This window comes from Delphinus delphis, chromosome 11 (assembly GCF_949987515.2).
Source record: "Delphinus delphis chromosome 11, mDelDel1.2, whole genome shotgun sequence".
NCBI classification, from domain to species: domain Eukaryota; kingdom Metazoa; phylum Chordata; class Mammalia; order Artiodactyla; family Delphinidae; genus Delphinus; species Delphinus delphis.
Genome location: NC_082693.1, coordinates 50,758,549 through 50,782,168, shown reverse-complemented (window position 1 = coordinate 50,782,168; position 23,620 = coordinate 50,758,549). Strand labels below are relative to the sequence as shown.

Here is a 23,620-nt window from a genome sequence, read left to right as displayed (position 1 = left end):
GCAATCAAGGTAAAATGCACTGTAATCAGGCCATAAACATGAGCCACTGTTGTTATCAACCATCAGGACGCCCCTTCCCTGTGCGTCCACAATGGTCTCTGAAAGGAAAACTCCTTCTGTACTTTCTGCTCCACTTCTTACAACACTGCACTTCTGACACCAGCTCTGTGGGAGTTCCCCACTGCACCAAGCAATTCTCTGCAGACGCCACCTGGGTGTCCTACAATTTAATTCAATTCTGACACTATCTACCTTGGGGTTAGCAGACCCCACAGGCTAAGTGCTCAGGCCCACACGGCTTCCTTCCCACTCTGGATGCCAATGGCAAGTCCAAGTTGTCACCTGTGCTTCTGACCGACTGGCTGTAAATCAGGTTGTTCCCATAACCACCCAATTGGGGTTTGATCATTTGCAAGAGTGGCTCACACAACTCAGGAAAGCACTTTACTTACTATTCCGTTTATTACAAAGGATACAATTCAGGAACAGCCAGATGGAAGAGAGCACAGGATAGGGTGTGTGGGAAGGGCTAAGAGCGGCTATGCGCGTCACCCCCCCCCAGCACCTGTCCTTGTTTACCAACCAGGAGGCTCTCCAAACACTTTCAGTTAAGATTTTTATGGAGGCTTTAATTACGTAAGCATGATTGATTAACTCATTGGCCACTGGTGATTGAACCCAATCTCTAGCCCCTCGAATCAGGTGCTTGGTTCCCCTGGAAAGCAGCCCCTCAAACCTTAGGGGCTTCTCAGAAGTCACCTCGTTAACATAAACTCAGGGTGGTTGAAAGGAACTTATTATGAATAATAAAACACACTCCTGGGCTTCCCTGGTGGCGCAGTGGTTGAGAGTCCGCCTGCAGATGCAGGAGACACAGGTTCGTGCCCCGGTCCGGGAAGATCCCACATGCCGCAGAACGGCTGGGCCCACGAGCCATGGCCGCTGAGCCTGCGCCTCCGGGAGAGGCCCCAACAGTGAGAGGCCCGCGTAACGCGAAAAAAAAAAAAAAAAAGACACTCCTTTCACTTTTCTCACTCTTAACAGTTAGGAAATCCCAAGAGTTTTTAGAAGTCTTGTACCAGGCATAAACACATACTTCTTTTTATGTCACAAAATCACAACAGCTCTTTATGACTTTCCACTGCACAGTGTCCTCTGGAGGGAAGGGACACTGGCTTATTCCTCTCTGAATCCCCATGGCCAAGCACAGCAACTGGTGTATAAAGCAAGCACTCAATAAATGTTTACTGATACCAGAAAAGCAGGCACAGTCATCTCTCTTAGGCATTAAATCAAAATGGAAGTAGTAGAGAGAGTTCGACAGAGAGTAGCTGGCGGTAGGGGAGGATAATCACTCACATCCTGACACAAATTCTAGAATGCCCATCACACTGCTGGACATTCCAGAGATTTAAAGAATTTACATTTCCACAGAACAACAATATTACCTGCTTATACATTTTAGGAAGGAAAGCAGGAAAATGTAGATTTTTATGGGAGATCCCAAGGCAAGGCTCATTTAGTATTTTGCGAAATACAAACTGTAATCAGCCTACTTCCTAAAAAGAAATATAAACAGGGCTTCCCTGGTGGTGCAGTGGTTGAGAATCCGCCTGCCAAGGCAGGGGACACGGGTTCGAGCCCTGGTCGGGGAAGATCCCACATGCCATGGAGCAACTAAGCCCGTGCGCCACAACTATTGAGCCTGCATGCCACAACTACTGAAGCCCATGCGCCTAGAGCCCCTGCTCTGCAACAAGAGAAGCCACCGCAATGAGAAGCCTGTGCACCGCAATGAGGAGTAGCCCCAGCTCGCTGCAATTAGAGAAAGCCCGCGTGCAGCAACGGAGAGCCAACAGTCAAAAATAAATAAATAAATAAAATAAATTTTAAAAGATATCTATAAACCACTTCAGTTGTTTTCTTTTAAAATCCATCCCTGGACACTGCATTAGACTACCTAATTATTAAGTATCCACCGTTGCCAAACCCAGGAAACAAAATGCAATGATACCACACTCAGGACAGTATATTTCACCTTCAAAGGCTTTTCAAAAATACAACCAAGTAGTCCCCATCAGTCGTCTGACGTCTCATCAAAAAGAATAAAAGGATTAAAGAAACAGATTTTAATGGGAGAAGAAAAAACTATCAAGATACCAGCATTTCTACCGAAACTTCTTAAATATATTTCCTAACATTTTCTTGTCGTGTTAATTTTGAGCGATTTGGGGGCATGCCCACAGTCCAGTCATCAAAGGCTTTATTCTAAGAAAGTTAAAAATATACTGCAATGGTCTGAGAAGTTTACGTTTACAGTCCACATCAAGATTTATTTTTCTCTTGTTCCTTGAAATAAATCTTAACCACTTCTAATTCAAGGATGATGATCTCATGCTTCCAAATCTTTGCCTCTTGCCTTGACCTCTCGCCTGAGCTCCAGACCCCTGGTCCTGGTTGTCAGCTGGATACTACATAAATGTTCTGTAAATGTGCCTGAAACTGAACTGTCCCACATCTCCTCACTAGACCCGCTTCTCTTCCGCCTGTGCTATTTCCACAACGGTGCTGCCATCCTCCCAGCCGCCTTCCACACCTCCTTCTCCTTTTTCCTCCTCTCCTTCCTCTCCCTCCCTCACCTAGTCAAGCAGGTGCCAATCTGCCCACTCAACTTCTGGAATCCTCATCTCTCCCAAGGCAACTGCCCTATTTCTAGCCCTAACGACCTTCATACAGGTTACTGCAATAGCCTCCCAGACAACAGCCCTGTCTCTCTCTCAACTCTGCCATAAACTGCTATTGGTTTCAAAACCATAGACTACATTATTCCTCCCTAAATTGTAACTCCTTACCCAGAAAACAAAATCCACAGTCGTCAGGCTGGCAAGTAAGGCCCTTTAGAGCCAGCCAAACTTCCTTCTCCAGCCGCGGCTCTCACCACGCCCACAGGGTGACACCAGCTGCCCCATCTACAACACCAGCTGGCTGTCCAGGCACACCAGCATTCCCTCTTCTGCCTCTGCGGGTTTCTGCCCACACCCCGCCCCACCTCCATGCAAACACCCTCCTCCATCCAAGTCCACCTGCCACCAACTCAAACTCCCAGTCACCTCCTGTTGTACCATGTACATGCTTCCAGATTTCACTCCCCATCTGTTCTCCAAGAAGCCATCTTTCTAAGCAGGGCTCTTCTACTTACGGTCCAAATACCATCCCTTCCACTGGGGAAGGAGCTTATCCCCTTCAACAATCCCCTTCCCCTCACCTGTATCCTCACTGCCCATACTCTTTCTTTCTACTCAAGCCTCTCAACTAAAAATGACAACACCCCAACTAGCTTCCTCGACCTATGGCCTCCTCATTTTCTTACACTGTCCTCTCCTTCCCAGCCAAGCTTCCTGGGGGTACAGCCTACACCCACTTTCCCCAGTCCGTCCACAGGTACTCACTCCTCCTCCCACTGCGGTCTGACTGCCCCTCCAGTTCACTGAAGAGCCTCTCCTCCTGGTCTCCAGAGACATCCTACTGGCTCCACTTCAGTCCTTCTTGGCTTTTCTGCAGCACTTGTCCTACTGACCAAGCTCTTGTGCTTTTTTTGTGTGTGTGTGGTACGCGGGCCTCTCACTGTTGTGGCCCCTCCAGTTGCGGAGCACAGGCTCCGGACGCGCAGGCTCAGCGGCCATGGCTCACGGGCCCAGCCACTCCGCGGCATGTGGGATCTTCCCGGACCAGTGCACGAACCCACGTCCCCTGCATCGGCAGGCGGACTCTCAACCACTGCGTCACCAGGGAAGCCCCAGCCACTCCTTCTTGACTCATCTCCGTGAGCACACTCTGCTTTGCCTACCCCTTAAACGCTGGTATTCTCCATGCTTCTGGTTGAAGACCTCATGGCTTCACCAAATCCCAAAGCTCTGTCTCCAGAGCATGTCTACCTTCTCTATCTCCAGGATGACAAACCCAGTAAACGCTGATACCCCACAGACATCTCAAAATACACATTCCCAGATTCATTCATCCCACATTTATCGACTGCATGGAGTCAATACATTATCTGAACTTACCCTCCCCCCCAAATCTGGTCTTTCTTCTATATTCCCTTTCTTGGTGAGTGACAGCATCATCTTCCCAGTCACCCAAGCCAGAAACCCACAATTCATCCCTGACGTCCCATCACTGCCCCGACAAATTCAATGCTACCAAATCCTCCCAAGTCAGCAGTATCTCCAACCCGGCCCCGCCTCCACTCTATCCCCACTCTCACTGTCCTTACTCCTCCTCAATCACTAAACAACCACTGGGGACTGGCTAGAACTGACTCCTGATGTAGACATGACTGGACATAACATGTTCTGATAGCCACAAAGAACTTTTAGTATTTCCAAGCAGCTTTTTTTTTTTAATTTATTTATTTTATCTTATTTCTTTGGCCGTGCCACACGGCATGTGGGATCTTAGCTCCCCGACCAGGGACTGAACCTGTGCCCCCTGCACTGGAAGCACAGCATCTTAACTTGGACTGCCAGGGAAGCCCTCCAATCAGCTTTTTAACTTTATATTTCTATCCTTTTGGGAGACATAAATTATACTTCTGGGAGAAATCTATTACTTTATAGTTCAGCCCATATTTTCCCTTTTGATCACTAAAATTGTTAAAATCAGTAAGTGTCTAAATGAATGGAATGCCATTGTGTAAATTCAGAGATCCTGCAAATAATGTTTAATGACTGAACATTTAGGATCTGCAGACTCAGTGCTTTACTGCCACAAAATGCTAACACTTTAGTTCACATAAACCATTCTGACATGATACTGACTTTTATAAGGCCAACATTTCAAATTAAAACAAACACAACATGTGAGCAGTTAACTAAATCAACCGTCTCTTCTGTATTATCACATCACACGTTTTCCAAACCGAAAATGCACCACAGAACTTCAGGAATACCAGGATACGTTTAATGAAAAAAACAGTTGTTGCTAGAAAAATAATTTTTTTATGAGTTCCATGGCTGAAAGCAAAACTTGATGTAATTATACATTTAAGCATATTCCTTCTAGCTAAAAGAACAGCTGAAAACCTCAGACTCCTCAGGTGAAAAGGAACCACTCCACCTAGATTTATACCATCCTAAATTATCAATAATCCCTCAAATGTTTAAAAGTCCAATTTTAAGGAAAAAGCTTCCCCCATAGCTTCTTGCTGAAATATCCCCTGAAGTACATATGAAATTAGAAACATATGAGAGGGGGCCTCCCTGTGGCGCAGTGGGTCCGGGAAGATCCCACGTGCCACGGAGCAACTAAGCCCGTGTGCCACAAATACTGAGCCTGTGTGCCACAGCTGCTAAAACCCACGCGCCTAGAGCCCGGGCTCCACGAGGGAGGCCACCGCAATGAGAAGCCCTTGCACCGCAATGGAGAGTGGACCCTGCTCGCTGCACCTAGAGAAAGCCCGCGTGCAGCAACGAAGACCCAACACAGCCAAAAATAAATAAATAATAAATAAATAAATCTTTTTTAAAAAAGAATCATATGAGAGGAAAGTTCTAAATAAACTGCCCAGATTAAAAATAATCCTTCTCGGGAATTCCCTGGTTGTCCAGTGGTTAGGACTCGGTGATTTCACTGCTGAGGGCCCGAGTGCAACCCCTGGTTGGGGAACTAAGATCCCACAAGACCCCTGGTACAACCAAAACAAACAAACAAACAAAAATAACCCACTTCTCTGGAAAGACAATGCCTCAGTAAGGAACCAAGTTAATCATCACATTCATGAATCATTCGACACGGCCTCTATGAAGCAAAAGTCCCTAGCCCTCAAGAATTTTCACCGTCACGACAGCAATACTTAAATACATGTGTAGCAATCAGAGGACAAGAGATTGTAAGAAATGAGTCTTCAACTGGGTATTTTCAGATCAGTGAATGGAGAGACTGCTTAAGGCACTCAACACAGAGTGTGGGCAAGAGAAGCCTCTAGAAGTCTGGCATTTGGCTATGTTGTGTTAGACAACAGACTCTGACGTTTCGTAATAGGATTTAACTTGCTAAAAGAAGTTTTGTTTTTTTATATAAATTTATTTTATTTTATTGATTTATTTTTGGCCGCATTGGGTCTTCATTGCTGCGCGCAGGCTTTCTCTAGTTGTGGCGAGCGGGGGCTACTCTTCGTTGAGATGCACGGGCTTCTCATCGCGGTGTCTTCTCTTGTGGCAGAGCACGGGTTCTAGGCACACGGGCTTCAGTAGTTGTGGCACGTGGGCTCAATAGTTGTGGCTCGTGGGCTCCGGAGCACAGGCTCAGTAGTTGTGGCGCACGGGCTTAGTTGCTCTGTGGCATGTGGGATCTTCCCCGCCCAGGGCTCGAAGCCGTGTCCCCTGCATCAGCAGGTGGATCCTTAACCACTGCACCACCAGGGAAGTCCCGCTAAAAGAAGTTTTCAAGGAACATTTACCCAGCAACGGTATGTGCAGTTGGAATAAAGGAGACACCAGAAACAAAAGAAAAAATTAGATTTTCCAGAGGAAATGAATACAGCTCCTCACTCCCAAATGTTGCACCAGCCCACAAGCACACATGCTTAATGAGCACAGTGGCTCCTGTCCCAGCATTCTCAGCAAGCAGATGACTCTCATACACTCATCCTGCCCTGTCTTTGAGGAATGTGGCACTCCTGGTGGGCTCTTTCCTAAATAGTTCTTGACACTAATCCTGCAATATAGAAGTTCAGAACAATTAACAGTTCCCTTCAACTTGCATGAAACCCATTCTTGTTGGCACTATACATGGATGAATTAAATACACCACACAAGAGCCCCTTTGATTTTTTGGGGGGGGGGTGGGCTGCGTTGGTCCTTTGTTGCTGTGCACGGGCTTTCTCTAGTTGCCTCGAGCGGGGGCTACTCTGGGCTACTCTTCGTTGTGGTGCAATGCAGTGCGCAGGCTTCTCATCGCAGTGGCTTCTCTTGTTGCGGAGCACGGGCTCTAGGCGGGCGGGCTTCAGTAGTTATGGCACACGGGCTCAGTAGTTGTGGAGCACGGGCTTAGTTGCTCCGTGGCATGTGGGATCTTCCTGGACCAGGGCTCAAATCCATTTCCCCTGCATTGGCAGGCGGATTCTTAACCACTGCACCACCTGGTAAGTCCCAGCCCCTTTGATTTCTTTCCCAAGATGTTCCCTCTTCAGGAAAAGAAATAATTCTACATATTCTACATTTCTCAAACGATGACTAATCAATTCACTTAAATTCAACCCTACCCAACCAGATACGACTTAAGATAGCTGTTTCCAAACTACTTCATCTGGCATCTCAATACATTTCATGGAATCCCTTTCAAGCCTTATCTGTTACTTTCCCTCCAATAAGGAATGCAGCTCTAGAATAAATTAACTATTTGTCACAGAACTGGACAGGTCCTTTGAGGAAGAAACTAAAGCCCAAAGCAGCTAGGTAACTCCCATAGTTACCTCCACTATTTAACAAAGAGCAGGCCTAGGAGGTTTCCACATCCCCAGCCCAGCATACTTTCCATTTCACCTAAATGTCTCACTTTCACATGATAGAGAATCTATTACCATTGTTTATCATTACTACTCTTGAAACCAAAAGACATCTGTTTCACTATGTCACCCAACTTCTTTTTCTTGATTATAATTCTGATGCAAGTCTGATCAAGTCTGATCAGTTGGTCAATCAACAAATATCAATGGCCCCTCTCCGTGCCCTGTGCCAGGCACCACACTAACAGTGAAGATACAGTGGTGATCAGGACAGACGTGGTCTGCCCTCATGAAGCTTACAGACAGGATAATCTGGAAGGCTTAAAACTAATGAAATGTACTCAGGTTCCCTGATGCAGCCAACAATGAACTAGAATGCCGTCTTTTTCCAAAGCATCCGAGTGCTTCATAAACAGCACAGTCCATTCATACAGTAATTCAACTTGCGTCGATGTAACTGTTCAGGTCCCCAAACACAAATCACCACTTTGCAGATACAAACAAACACACCTGAATGAGATGGGGGAATAAATTCATTTTTCAACACTATTTGTCAAGTGTCACCTCCACTGCTATGACAGGCTGAGAATTTATAGTCAATTTATAAAAGACAAGATATACATTAAAAATAGGAGAAAAATTTACAGTAGTCTCTAAACACACCTGTGATGCTGTCATACTTACAATTATGAAACAATTTATAGTCTAGCAATACCTTCCATACACATTTTCTCATTTAATCCCTCTATGATAGTTTCTTTTAAAGATTACCAAACTGATACTCAAGGAAGTTAAGGGACCTGCTGCAGCTCTCAGAACTGATAAATGACAGATCCAAACGCAAGAGTCTCCCAATTCTAGATCCCTAGACTTTTCTACTGAACCTCACTGTCTCAGTATAAGCTCCTACCAAATTGTTTTAAACTGATAATGCCAATACCGGTAGAAATAATACTAGTTAACATTAGTTTATTAAACATGTACTCACATGCCAGATGCTGTTCCAAGTCTTTCATACGAATTGATGATATTATTTATAAGAGTACATCAGTAATACTACAGCTCAGTCAAATCAGAGGTTTTTAAAGTGATTAAAATTCTTCACAACGAGAATTAATCTAAAGCCAGTTTCAGACAACCAATTCATTGTAAGAAACACACCACCAAAGGGAGGGGAGGCTGGGGGCAGAAAGGGAATAGCAAACCCCAGGACGCTCACAGGGCCCAAAGGAAGAGGTTTCCCACCAGATTCCAACACTCGGACCACTTTCACAGAGCATAAGTGACCTCTGAAGAGTTAGTCAAACAGATCACATGACTCACTGAGCTTCTTTCATGCCTGCATTCAAATTTTGCATAAGCGAGCTTGTTTCCAAACTGCGGATGCATCCAGCAACATTGAAACGCCTAAGAGAGGACACAGACACTCTGTGGGTGGGAAGCCAGCCACGCGTGTGGAACGGGCCTCCACAGCAGCCGCAGCATCTCCCCTGCAGCACGTTACAAAGCTCACATCAATTACCTCATTTGATTCCACCCTATGAAAACCAGAAACAAGACAGTGACTAAGTCCCTAAACAATGAGCACAAGGCGATTTAGACCTTTGGAAGGAAAAAGGAAAGCCCCCAGGAAGAAGCGTAATTTGTCACCCGGTCAAGCCAGCAGCCTCGAGCAAAACTGCAACTAAAATCCTGCACTCAGAGGCAGATCAGACAGGCAGAACAGAGGAAGTTGAAAAGAAAAAAGCTTTCGTACAATGTGTTAACTTTTTCATAAAGGCTTGGGCAAAAGAACCCCACTTCCATATTTCTGCTCATTCTCTTTCCACTGGGGTGGCTTGCTTTAAAGGAGAAAAGAAGAGGGTGAAGACTTGGATAGGTGGCCTCACGCTTGGTCAGGAGGAACCAGCCCTTTACCAGAAAACAAAGGCACCACACTGATACAGAAAGGGGGAAAAAAAGAAAAGAAAAAGAAAATTAAGCCTCCAGGAATGACGCCTTCCTGATCAATTACACTGAGATTCCCAATTCATTTTGGTCCATAAAGTCAGAGACACAACCTGATTTCCTTCTGTCTTGCATTCTTTGGCTAGGTTATTAGGTTCACTTCAAATCTCTCAACCACTGTCAGTTCTCCATTCAACCTAATACACTCAAAGTACATGATTATATATAGTAGAACCTTTTGCAAATAATAATGGCCAATATTAATTACTGCTTATTATGTGCCAGGCATGCTACTACTTCACAGATGAAGAAACTGAGGCTTAAAGAGGTGTAATGACTTGCCCAAGACAACACAGCTAGCAATGATTTAACTCAGGCTGCCTCACACGACTGCTTGCAATCAGTCAATCAAGAACACACCACCCAGGACCTTCCTGGTTGCACAGTGGTTAAGAATCCGCCTGCCAATGCAGGGGACACGGGTTCAAGCCCTGGTCCCGGAAGATCCCACATGCCGCGGAGCAACTAAGCCCATGCGCCACAACTACTGAGCCTGTGTTCTAGACCCTGCGAGCCACAACTACTGAGCCCGTGTGCCACAACTACTGAAGCCTGCGCGCTCTAGGGCCCGTGCTCTGCTACAAGAGAAGCCACCACAGTGAGAAGCCCGCGCACTGCAATGATGAGTAGCCCCTGCTCGCCGCAACCAAAGAAAGCCCGCGTGCAGCAACGAAGACCCAATGCAGCCAAAAATAAGTTTTTTTAATAAAAGAACACACTGCCCTTTTAGCCTGTAACAAAATCCAGTTCCCCCCTTTTTTTATAGTAATAGCCTCACCTAAAAAGAACAAAATCCATTTTATTTTTTCTTCTTATAAAGATATTTTTAAATTGAAGTACAGTTGATGTACAATATATGTTACAGGTGTACAATACAGTGATTCACAATTTTTAAAGGTTATAGTCCATTTATAGTTATTATAAAACAGTAGCTATATTCCCTATTTTGTACAATATACCCTTGTAGCTTATTTTATTCATAACAGTTGGTACCTCTTTACTCCGTACCCCTATTTTGCCCCTCCCCGCTAAGATCCATTTTAATGAAAACTGCACAGGAACTAGTGCAGTGAGAATGGATCTCAAGTTGATTTGTTGATATTGGTGCTAGGTTTGCCTTTTTGAAAGGTACTCCTTCTTCTACAGGGCCTACCTCCAAATCCTCTCCACTGAATGGCAGGAATAATTAAGCTTTGGGTACAGTTCACAGGACAAATTTCCTCTAGACGAGACCCACGGTACAGCCGAGGATCCAACCCCACACCTCAGTACAGCAGAACGACCACACTCATGCCAGCCAACTGCACTACGTGCCCACCCCAGACCATTAGGAAAAGCAAGAAAGGAATTCCCAAACCTCAGACAGATCTGAAACGGCAGTACTTCCCCCCAAAGGAAAACAGGCAAGAAAAAGCAATCCACAAGCGTGTTTAAACAAACAGAAACAGGCCTTAAACATACAAAAGTAATACTGTTTCTTTAAGCCACCTACATAATATTTATATTTTCCCATAGCTGGGAAATCACTGACTACAGTCAAGCAACCCCTGAATTCACCTTTGCCATTAAACCTGGATCTGCTTAAACCAATATAACTTCTGTTTTGTTCCTCATCTCAAAGCTCCACTGAAATTAGAGTCCAAATATACCAACTGAACCTTAATTCCCCTGGAAAGCTCCTTTAACTGTAAAACATCATGGAATGTTAAACTTCATTTTAGTATTGGTATTTTTTTTCTCCTATGTAATGCACCTAGCTATGTTTTCTATTTTCATAAAAATTTTTTGGTTTTTGTTTTGCTCTTTAAGAACTGTATCAGACACATAAATTTCTATGACCTAAATGGCAAACTACCAAAAAAGATATTCCTCAAAACAAGCAACTGTAGGAAATTTTCAGGGTAAATTTGAGTTGTCTAAGAATATAAGGATTAAGGAGAGTTCATAATCTATCTAAAGTCAGAAATAACTCTTCACATCCTTTTGAAAGATTCACTTAATTAAAATACTCTGAAAGAAGAAAAAAATTCAATGAGATCAAATTAGCGGTTAATCAGATTATAACACATTAAGCAACAATTTTGGACACAGGTGAGCCTTAAAGCAGACTGTAGGGACAGATTCCATCTAATTGCAATTTTTCAACCACAAACAATAAGCTCACAGGTAAACAGTATAAAAATCCTCTTTTGTAGGTGGGATTTTTACTAGTTTGTCCTAAACTTTTTTTCAGTTTCCAGTTTGTTTATAAGAGAGCTTAGAATCCTCAAAATTCTACCATAGTGGCTGGAAAACTGATGCTAAATGTATTGAAATTCAAAGATAAGCAGGCACCCCCAGTCACCCTTTTTCACATGATTACCAAAGACACATCATCCAGCTCCCCACCCTCAATATTCCACAGTGTATTCACAGGATGCTGCTGCTGTCTTAGCAATGCCCTTCCTGTGCTGTAATTATAGGAGTTAAAAAAGGATTTTGCTCTGAGTTTCAGTGATGTCAGCCTGAAACACATTCTAAAGTATTTCCAAAGGCCAGAACATGCAACCACCCTTTGGTACAAACAAAGTCAAAAATAACCTGAAGTTCAGCTGACCACAAAAAAGGGGAAGCATCTACCCAGCTAAATAGGCATGAGACGCAAAGAGCAGTGTTCTCAAGATTTCCACCGACCTAACACATGGTCAAAAGCCAAGAACAGGGACTTCCCTGGTGGCGCAGTGGTTAAGAATCTGCCTGCCAATGCAGGAGACACGGGTTCGAGCCCTGGTCCGGGAAGATCCCACATGCCGCAGAGCAACTAAGCCAGTGCGCCACAACTACTGAGCTTGTGCTCTAGAGCCCGCATGCCACAACTACTGAAGCCTGTGCTCCACAACAAGAGAAGCCACCGCAATGAGAAGACAGCGCAGTGCAACGAAGAGTAGCCCCTGCTCACATAGAGAAAGCCCGCGCGCAGCAACGAGGACCCAACACAGCCAAAAATAAATAAATAGAACAAATTAAAAAAAAAATAGCCATGAACATTGCTCACACCAAGAGGAAGACCCGCTCAGAAGTACAAAAAATTAAATTCACCATTGTTTTTTGTTTTGGGGGGTTTTTTGGCCGCACTGCGCAGCATGTGGGATCTTTAGTTCCCCAACCAGTGACTGAACACCCTGCAGTGCTGCAGTGGAAGCATGGAATCTTAACCACTGGGCTGGTCAAGGAAGTCCCTAAATTCACTGTTAATTAAAGGAATGCAATAACAATGAGATGTCTTTACGAAGTTTTTCCTCTATCTTAATGACTATACCCAGTGGAGCTGAGGGTGCAGTGAAACCAGAGAAAAATATAGTCTTAAATTGACAATAAATAACTAGAGCCATAAAATGGTTACACCCTCATGCTCAGTAAATTCTATTTTGTACATCTATCCTAAAAGAAAACAATCCAGGACTTCCCTGGTGGTGCAGTGGTTAAGAATCCGCCTGCCAATGCAGGGGACACGGGTTTAAGCCCTGGTCCGGGAAGATACCACATGCTGCGGGGCAACTAAGCCCGTGCGCCACAACTACTGAGCCTGCACTCTGGAACCCTCGAGCCACAACTACTAAAGCCCGCGCCTAGAGCCCGTGCTCCGCAACAAGAGAAGCCGCCGCAATGAGAAGCTCGCCCACCACAACAAAGAGTAGCCCCTGCTCGCTGCAACTAAAGAAAGTCGCGCACAGCAAGGAAGAACCAAAGGAGCCAAAAATTAATTAATTAATAAAAAAATAAAATGAAATTTAAGGGGCTTCCCTGGTGGCGCAGTGGTTGAGAGTCCGCCTGCCAATGCAGGGGACACGGGTTCGTGCCCCCGTCTGAGAAGATCCCACATGTCGCGGAGCGGCTGGGCCCGTAAGCCATGGCCGCTTAGCCTGTGCGTCCGGAGCCTGTGCTCCACAACGGGAGAGGCCACAACGGTGAGAGGCCCGCATACCGCAAAAAAAAAAAAAAAAAATTTAAGAACATATTGCTCTATTTATAAAATCTTAAAACCTTTCCAGTACAAATGACATGCATATGAGAAACTACTCATTTTTTCAGCATATACAAAACAAACATGGAGCCAAATTTTGGACTCAGATCTTGCTCTTTACCATGGATAAGAGTTGATCTAACTAAACGGCATGAGAGCAGGTTTCAATCTGGTTTGTTCATTGAATCCCTAGCACAGCCTAGGCCATTGTGAATATTCAATAAACAGTTGGGAAATGAATTTAGGAAACTCCTTTCACAATCCACACACACACACACACACACACACACACACACACGCACTCTGCCCAACCTGCATTAATTTCATGAAAACACTTTGCTGCTTACATTCTAAATCTTTTAAATCCAAGATCTTCTAAATCTATTCTTCTGGTCTCCAATTGCCCAACTCATCCTTTTTCCTTCTCTTATTATCTCACTTTGTTTAGTATCTGGCAAAAGAACTGAGTGTTGCAATATATAATTGGTATATTATCTTAGCTGATGGAATCATGTAGCAGCAGTGAGCAACTACAGCCTATAAAATGCAGATTACTCTGGCTGTGTTAATACTCTATGAAAGAATGAGCCCTCTCCTCTGTACACTGAAGGCACAGTTGCAGCTAGAATGCCATTAGGATGGTTTTATCCTATCAGCTCACGAGTGAAAAAAAGGGAAGTCCCCACACACACAAGTTTCACAATCTCAAAATGTTTGTATGTGTGACCTAAGCTAGGCTGAAAAGAAACTATACCAAACAGCAAACGGCAAGTTCCTCTTCACAAAGAAAAATCTTCCCAGTGGGTCTGGCTGGTACCACATCCATTCACCTGCAGCCATCTCAAGGATGGAGATTCACACCACTGGCAAGAGCGCAAACAGCACTGTCCAACAGTGATAGAACGCAAGCCACTAACTTAAAATTTTCCAAGAGCCATGTTAAAAAGTAAACAGGTAGGGCTTCCCTGGTGGCGCAGTGGTTGAGAGTCCGCCTGCCGATGCAGGGGACACGGGTTCGTGCCCCGATCCGGGAAGATCCCACATGCCGTGGAGCGGCTGGGCCCGTGAGCCATGGCCGCTGAGCCTGCGCGTCCGGAGCCTGTGCTCTGCAATGGGAGAGGCCACAACAGTGAGAGGCCCACGTACCGCAAAAAAAAAATAAAAAATAAAAAATAAAATAAACAGGTAAAAATTAATTTTATTTGACTCAATATATCCTAAGTATTATTTCAACACGTAATCAATATTAAAAAATTATTGTGGTATATTTTATATTCTTTCCTTTGTCTTGGAAATCCAGTATGTATTTCAGACTCACAGCCTCTCTCAAATCAGGTGAGCCCCATTTCCAGCGCTGACAGCCATATGTGGCGAATAACTACCTTATGTGGCAGCACAGTTTTAGAATGATGGCCACTTCTAGTTTGTGACATTTTTACATTTATTTCACATTTTAATCTTTCTTATGGACTCTGACATCTCTTTCCTAGTGTGTATCTGGGCCCTCTCCATGAAAAATATGTGTATAGCAAGTAAACAAAAACCATTTCGCCTAGCCACTGAGAGGCAAACCAGAACTAACTATAGGATGATTATGTTTCTGCTGGAACACAATGATCTACAAGTTGACGACAGATGTCAACAGAGAAATGTGGCTTGTTTTACAGGGGTACACATCTCAGCCAACGTTTCCATCTAAATAGATGTAATAGCTTTACCAGACTTTGCACAATAGGGGTGATTCCTGAAAAACTGTAAACAGTTAAAAGGCCCCTTTTACTAAAGGAGCTAGCTCTTTAAAGAAAAATGAGAGATGCTTTAATTTGTGTATTTGATAAGCTTTTTAAAATTTACTAAATGAGGCTAGGGACATTATTTTTTCACTGCTCTGTCCCCAGAGCCAGATTTGGGCGGGGTGGGGGGGTGGGGGGGTGAGATACAGATCCTCTTCACCTGTCACCTTCTCAGAGAAGTCTTCCTGAATCACCAGTCCGAAGTACACACCCCTCCCCTCAGCCTTCTACTCTTTCCATTCACAGCAAAAATAAACTGTTTGCGAAAATAAACTCATCTGTTGCATGAATGAATGAGTGGCTTTCTTAAAATAAGGGAAAAAATCGTTATATCTAAACTAGAAGTAACAGATATCAATCTGTTGATATCAGATCAACAGATATCTGATACCTGTTGATAACAATATCATCCTTTTTTAAATGGCTAAGATACTGTGGAGGCTTATGTCTAGTTGGGAGAGGGGGGAAACTGTGTACATTTGTGTGTAAAGGAAAACTCACAGTACCAAGTACTGGGACTTCCATCCAGAATGATGAGTAGGCTTCCATTCATGCCATCTCCTACTAACTGCCAGGTATTTATTTTAGACCCTGGGTAAACGCGTTAGTCTCTGTCCTAAACAAAATATAATAACAAATTATAATTTTTGCTATGAAGGGAAAGAGCAGAGGACTTTAAGAGGGAAGGGTGCCTACTTCGTGGTTCAGGAAGACTTCTCTGGGAAGGTGACACGGAAGCTGACAAGGGAAGAGGAACTAAGGGAAGCAATTCCAGGCCCAGGTTCTGTGATGGGGAATAACCTGGATACTGAAGGCAACTGAAGAAGGCTTAATAAGACTAGGGTCCTAGTTACAGGCTGTTATTTAAAAGTTGCTGCATCAGAGAGCGAACAATAAGCTGAGCCTTGTTATATAACATATGATATAGGCAATACTTGCTGAGCCAGAATAAAACCTCCCACAAGGCAACATATATATCAGCTCTTCAATGAGACAAGGACGCAGACGAGCCAAGTTAGCCAAGACGTACCTTTGCAAGCATATATCTTATAATATCCAATGTTGTCTTTCACCATGCCTTCCAAAGAGGGGTCTGGCTAGCTAATGACCCTGGGACAAATCAGAAGTGAAACACAAGCCTCGAACTGGGGCCTTTATCAAAAGGCAGATATTTATGTGGGAAGCTGGCAGTAAGCAAGAACTGTTGCTCTGGGCTAGAAGCTGGTGATCAGGCCACACTAGAAAGCATTCGGTCAGCCTAATATTTTTGTCCCAGAAAAATGAATGTTTACAGTATGACATGCACTGACTGCCAAAGGAAGTCTAAAAAGAATAACCACATTATTGGATATTTTTAGCTTTTCTTTTCGTAAATGTTTTGTGTCACTGCTTTCCAAATAATTCCAAATCTTGCAAATTAGCCAGAAGAAGAAATGAGGTAGAAAGTGTATTGCTCATGTATACAGGTATATAAGATTGGTGACTAATTTCCTTTTGAAATTCAGTTAGAGCAATGTGTCTCTTTGAGTCCTGCTCACACAAACACAAAATTCCAATGGATTAATACTGTGCAAGGACAGAATATATTGGACACGGCAACAAAATGTGCACATGACTGTGCACCCGGCAAAACTGACTGCTGGGAATGTTTATATTCAGTAATATAGGGATTCAATGTTAGTATAAAAGTTTAACCGAAATACCTTTAATGTTATAAACCATTGTTCTTTGCATCCCTACCCGCCGCGGTCTATCACCAAAACTTCTAATGAATGGAAACACTGAATAAAACAGTGCAACTCATTACTGTTGATTCTAGCAATAAGACACAGAACCAGAGAACCACAGAAATATTTAAATTATGATAAGGAAAAAACCCAGGGGCAAACTTGAGGCCTGTTATGCGGAGTCTCACAGGCTTGCCTTATTAAACCATTCTTCAGTTTAACTTTTTTAAAAGCGTGGATGGTTCAGAAGACAATTTCAAGTTCTTCAAGACTTCCTGACTATTCTAATTCTAAAGCGATCACAGTGTCATGTCTTATTCCTATTATCTACACAAGGCTCAAGCCTTAGCTTACAAAAAAAGCAGAATAAGACATGCTGACAGATTATATTAATAATTTTAGTCCATTTCTTATTTATTTATTTTATTTATTTATGGCTGTGTTGGGTCTTTGCTGCTGTGGGCGGACTTTCTCTAGTTGCAGTGAACGGGGGCTACTCTCTCATTGCTGTGCGCGGGCTTCTCATTGCTGTGCGCAGGCGTCTCATTGCGGTGGCTTCTTTAGCTGCAGAGCACGGGCTCTAGGCGCGCGGGCTTCAGTAGTTGTGGCACGCAGGCTCAGTAGTTGTGGTTCGCAGGCCCTAGAGCACAGGCTCAGTAGTTGTGGCGCGCGGGCTTAGCTGCTCCACGGCACGTGGGATCTTCCCAGACCAGGGCTCGAACCTATGTCCCCTGCACTGGCAGGCAGATTCTTAACCACTGTGCCACCAGGGAAGTCCAACAATTTTAGTCCATTTCTACTCCTGGAAGCCTGAATGTGTAGAAAAGGAAAATTATGGTAACAGACTATTGACATTCTTGGTTCTGCATGAAACAAAATGGTGAATTCAAAAGTATGAATTATGAACACTGTAATGAAGATATATGAATGACACCTACCGGGTGTCAAAGTTTTAAGAAACTCCTAAATTATAGATGTCCATTTTGCAAAAGGAAAATGGAATATTAAAATTATTTTGGGGGGACTTCACTGGTGGTGCAGTAGTTGAGAGTCCACCTGCCGATGCAGGGGACACAGGTTCTTGCCCCGGTCTGGGAAGATCCCACATGCCGCGGAGAGGCTGGGCCCGTGAGCCATGGCTGCTGAGCCTGCGCGTCCGGAGCCTGTGCTCCGCAACGGGAGAGGCCACGACAGTGAGAGGCCTGTGTATCGCAAAAAAATATATATATATTTTTGGGGGACTTCCCTGGCGGTCCAGTGGTTAAGAGCACTTCCACTTCATGGGGTGCAGGTTCGATCACTGGTCAGGGAACCAAGATCTCGCATGCCGCACGGTTCGGCCAAAAAAAAAAAAAAAAAAAAATTATTTTTATAGCCCAGAAGCAGCAAAAAGGAGACCGGAATTTGAGTCAGGAAAACGAGTTCTGCCTTTCCCCCACCTAAATGGAGGTCTTTGGTGAACCACTTAACAAGGCCTAACCTTTCATTAGGTTAATGTTCAGAGGATTCTTGGAAGAATCATGAGACAGGGTACATTGAAAACCCATAAAGAGCCAACAATTATCAAACCAGGAAAGAATTCATTCATTTCAACTAATATTTACTGATGGAGGCCCTGGGGATACAGCAGTAAGCATGACATTCAAACTACCACCAAAAAGCCACACATGTTCATTCCCTCTATATCTTTCAGACCGGTTTTTAAGCCTTTTCCTTTTTTTTTTTTCTTTCTTAAAGAGGGCACCAATATAAAATAAGAAAGAAAATAACATTTTTGTTATTCTTGGAGAAAGAAAGAAGTTGGGCTATGTTCCTTTGCCTGGCAAGAGAAGAAAGAAATTTCTCAACCCCCTTTCTCCCCATCCTGCTTTTACCACAAACATCTTGCTTTCCCTGGATATTTTCAAGAGTTCTAGAAACCACATTTTCCTGGCTTTTCCACCAGGTGGTATAGCACCAAAAAAACTCACTATTATCAATAATAGATCCTTCTGACAACACTTCTCTTTCCAACTCTCTGAAGAAACGATAAATTTCACTTCTACACCATATGGCAGGAGTGCCCACCTAATTCTTACAATCACCAGCGTAAAAAATGAAAAAAGGCTTATCTAACCTCAGGTAAAAGAAATGTTCTGTATTAAGAACGCCTTGCTTTAAATTTAACTCACAAATCTTATCAGGAATTTAACAGACTCACTCTAAATAAACCCAAATGCCCACAAAAATTCAATTAGAACACCTTCTCCAACTGGCAAATAAGTCCTCTAACTCAGCACCCTGTATGTGTTATGTTAGAAGGGGAAATACACAGGCAATAAAGTTTCAGAATATACTGTGAAGCTCTTTAAGCAAAGGTCTAGGTCTTACTGTCCTGATTTTCAGCACAATCTTCAAAATACATATTGATGTCAAACCAATTCTAAATACTAAATAAGTAACATTAAATGAGTATAATATATATATACTAGATGAATATTACATAAGTTAATGAGTGTAACATAGAAACACCGTGTATAAACCCAGAAAAAAATATTTTTACTTTTTTTTTAAATAAATTTTTTAATTTATTTTATTTATTTTTGGCTGTGTTGGTTCTTCGTTGCTGCACACGGGCTTTCTCTGGTTGTGGCGAGCGGGGGCTACTCTTCGTTGTGGTGTGTGGGTTTCTTGTTGCGGAGAACGGGCTCTAGGCGTGCGGGCTTCAGTAGTTGTGGCACGTGGGCTCAGTAGTTGTGGCTCACGGGCTCTAGAGCACTGGCTCAGTAGTTGTGGCGCACGGGCTTAGTTGCTCCGCGGCACGTGGGATCTTCCCGGACCAGGGCTCGAACCCATGTCCCCCCTGCATTGGCAGGTGGATTCTTAACCACTGCGCCACCAGAGAAGTCCTATTTTTACCTTTAAAGCGTTTTCATACAAGTTCAACCTGGATACTTCGGCCCTTGTCAAGGAGCATCTCACACCTGGAGAATTCAAGACCAGCTAGTGTTTTGGAGATACTAGTCACCTCCGGAATAGACTTCAAACTACCACAACCATCTCTGACAATCTCTATTCCAAGTGTCAAATGATGACAGCAAGAAAGTAGAGAAAGGAAAGAAAGGGGAGGTCAAGAAAGAAAGAGAAAAGCAAAGTGAAAAAAGCACAAGGAAATGCAATCCTTCTACGAGTGATTGGAGGGTGGTTATTTCTGACTTCGAAACCTCACAGCAAACTCCTGTCCTTAAAATACACTCCACTAAAAATAAGATTTCACTTGCTATGGACCGAATGTTTCTGCCCCACCCCTGCCCAGTTCACATGATGAAGCCCTAATGTGACAGGATTTGGGATGCGGGGCCTTTGAGAGGTAACCAAGTCTTGAGGGTGCCCCCCACACAATGGGATGAGTGTCCTCTTAAGCGGGAAAGAGGCAGCCCTTTCTCCGGGTGAGGACACTGCCAGAAGTCGGCTGTCTGCAAGCCAGGAAAGGGCCCTCATCAGAACCCGACATGCTGGCACCCAGATCTCAGACTTGTAGCCTCTAGAACTGTCAGAAACACATACTTGTTGAAGTCACCTAGCTCGCGGCACTCGTTACAGCAGCCTCAGGTTAAAGTGACTAGTAAATAGTATGGCTTTAAGCCTTAGAAACAATAAAGAACAGAGACCTACTGAACCAGAACTTCACTTGGGGTTAACTGCTACTGAATAAGGGTACCCGACTTCACTCTTGCCCTTCCCTCTCCCCTCTCCCCCCTTCTTCTGGTTTGGAAGTTAAGAGGTTCAAAAAACTTCCGAATCGTAACAAGAAATTTGACCTCATAAAGTGGTTAAATAAACTTTAAAAGTCTGGCAAGGAAACCCTGACACATTACTCCGTCCTCACCCCTCCCAGAAGGCATCACCCGGCCCTGAACGATTTTCCTTGCTTCTAGTCTCTAGAAGTAAGTCTGATGGCGATGTCTGGAGCGCGCCTACTGTTTTTTAAAAGCAACCAATTTGTTCCGGTCCAGCCTTCTCTCATCTGATACGAGCACGTCAGGGTTGGCAGGGCTTCCTTGGTGTGGCTCCCAGGGCCAGGAGGCCGCGGGGTTCAAGCGCCCGACTTCGAAGTCTGCCCAAGTGTCCCGTTTCGGGGTAACCTCCCTGACACTGTCACGGTCGGCGAAACCGGCCCAAGTCTTCCCATCTTCTCCCAAGTCATGCTTCCCACACTGCACGCTTCCTCCAAAAAAGGAAGAAACCAGCCGAAGGCTCAGCTCTCGCCGGCCGATCCTACCTAGCACCGGAACTTGTTTGCAAAACATTCGAGGCACCTATACAATTGACTTTACTGGAACCGCACAACCTTGACTCCCGCTACCAAGATTTAATGAACGCCTGCTCTGGTCTGGCCAGGCGTTCCTCTCAGCGCTCCCCCACCGATACCGCCACGAGAGGCGCCTGGACCGGGAAGGTAGGGGAGGCCAGGTCCCCACGTCCTCTCCCGGGTGTTACACGGCCCCCAGGCCACTCCAGGGGCCACAGGCCAGGGAACGGACTAATAGTGGGGGCCGGCGTGAGGCCCGCGAGGGGGCGAAGGGCGTCCCCAGGCGCAGGGGAAAAGCGGGGAGTGGCCGGCGGACGCCTCCTGGCTCTCAGAACTGGCCCCCCAGCCGCCGACCGCCGGAGGCAGAGCAACAGAGGCCATCTGCCGCAGCAGGCGGGAGCGGACCCTCCGCCTCCCCGCCCTCCCTCCGGCTTCCCTCCCCAGGGAGCCCCGCGCACGCCCGCACGCGCAAGCTCAAGGCACTACCCCGGCATCCGGAAAGACAGAAATCCCTTCTCGGAGGTCTCCTCCTCCTCCTCCTCCCTCGCGAGCATCCCCCCACGCGCCCCGCGGAGACCCGTGGACTTGGGGGTCCCGCCGCGCCGGGACTCCCCGGGAGCGACCGAGCGCCGGCTACTGCGCCTACCGGGCACGCCACTCACTTGCTGGCCGGCGCGGGGCTTGCCCTGGGGCGCTCTCCTGAAGAAGGAGGTCCTGGCGGTGAAGAAGAAGTCCTCGGCGTCCTCCTCCAGGCTGCTGTAGCCGCTGCTCATGCTGCTGGTCCCGTCGCGCGCGGGCCGCCTCCCCGGGGAGCTGGCGGCCAGGCAGGGGGTGTCGCGCCCGCCCGCCCCGCGAGGTTCCCGGCGCGCGGCCCCGAGCCGCCGGCGGGCCGTCCTGCTGCAGCTGCGGCCGCCGCTCAATTCGGCCGTCCGCGCCCCTCCTGCCGCCTCCCGGCTTCCCGGCCCGATTATGGGCGCGGCTGGGGCCCTGAAGCTCCCTGCGACCCCGCCCCTGGGGCCCCGCCCCGAAAGGCCCGGGACGCTCCGCACGCTGCTTGGGCACTCCCAGCGCGGCCGCAGGTGGGGGCGGTGCAGCCGGCTTCTTCCAGGCGTGCTGCTCTTCCCTAGCTGTATTTGGGGGACCCCGGGAGCCCCGCCACGATGGCTGAGTCTGTGCTCCCGGTCGCTTCCCCAGCCTCCCGGATCCTGCCAATTCCTCTGAGATCAGTCCACCCGCCCCACGCCCGGCTAACTCGGGTTTGGGGGAGGGCCCAAGCAGAGCAGGGAAATTTCTCCGCTGTCCCCGCACTGCTCGCCCCTTTTCGGGGTCCAGCTGGTGGCAGTGGAGATTGCCCGGCCGAGAGACCCCCCCCACAAGACCCTCAGGCGTCCCGCAGCCGTTTCGCCCCGTCCTGAATTCCGGCAACTCGGCCCTCCAGGAGAGTTAAAAGTTAGCTGAGACGAATGGGGAGGTAACGACTGGCTTGAGTTTATTCAAATGAAAACATCCTTTCCGGAAATTCAGTTGAGCTTCGGTCTTTCCCTCTCGCCCTTCTTTCTAGTGAGGGTTCATTCCCAGATAAGGACCGCCAAGGTCATTATGATCTTTGAGGCCACGTGGTGCGAAGGGGGGTGAACTAGTTCTGCAGTTCGAGTACGTATTAATTAAACGTGCTTTTTAAATGTCCCCTTCCACAATCCTCTTTAAACCTACAAGGCATGATTTCAGCGTTAGGGTGAAGGGTTCAGGGAACTCTATTCACCCTCCTCAAAAAAAAAAAAAAAATCCCTATTTTCTGAATCCTTTCTGTCAGCTAATCCTCTTTTAAAATGCAAATTTTTCCTCCAAGCCACCTGTGGATGTTAGCCATTTACACCTTGGTGTTATTGAATTGATTTAAATCACACTAATTTCCTTGCAGAGATCCTGACCGAAAGGTTGTTTTGAAGTTTCAGCCCTGCCGGTTTCAGTAAGCCGACTTTAGGAGAGGTTTCTTAGGAGGGGAAGAGACGGGTTAGGAAACAAATTTTTCAGCCATTATAGCTAAACTTTCTTGCATTATCTCCTTTAGTCCTCAAAACAACTCTATAAGGTAGTTAGGACTATTTTATGCTCATTTTACACCTAGAGCAGCTGAGGCTTAAAGAAAGGAAGGGAGCTGTAAGGTGGCAGGGCTGGGATCATTATGATCTAAAGATCTTCAGATACACTTCTAGGTCCTCTGCTTGGTCCTTGTCAGCCATGGTCGCTTGTGGACTAGCTGGGAGGGACAGCTGGCCCAGAGATGAGAAGAAG

At 45.8% G+C, this 23,620-nt stretch overlaps 1 protein-coding gene across 1 annotated transcript in view; it reads right to left on the bottom strand.

Moving 5' to 3' along the window:
• The window catches only part of RASSF3 (Ras association domain family member 3), a 73,376-nt gene extending 51,075 nt beyond the window's left edge, over window positions 1-22,301 (bottom strand). Inside the window, exon 1 of the mRNA XM_060025158.1 lies at window positions 21,988-22,301. Within this exon, the coding sequence (XP_059881141.1) occupies window positions 21,988-22,098 (111 nt within the window). The 5' untranslated portion in view covers window positions 22,099-22,301. The remainder of the gene's footprint in view (window positions 1-21,987) is intronic.
• Between the last annotated feature and the right edge of the window lie 1,319 nt (window positions 22,302-23,620).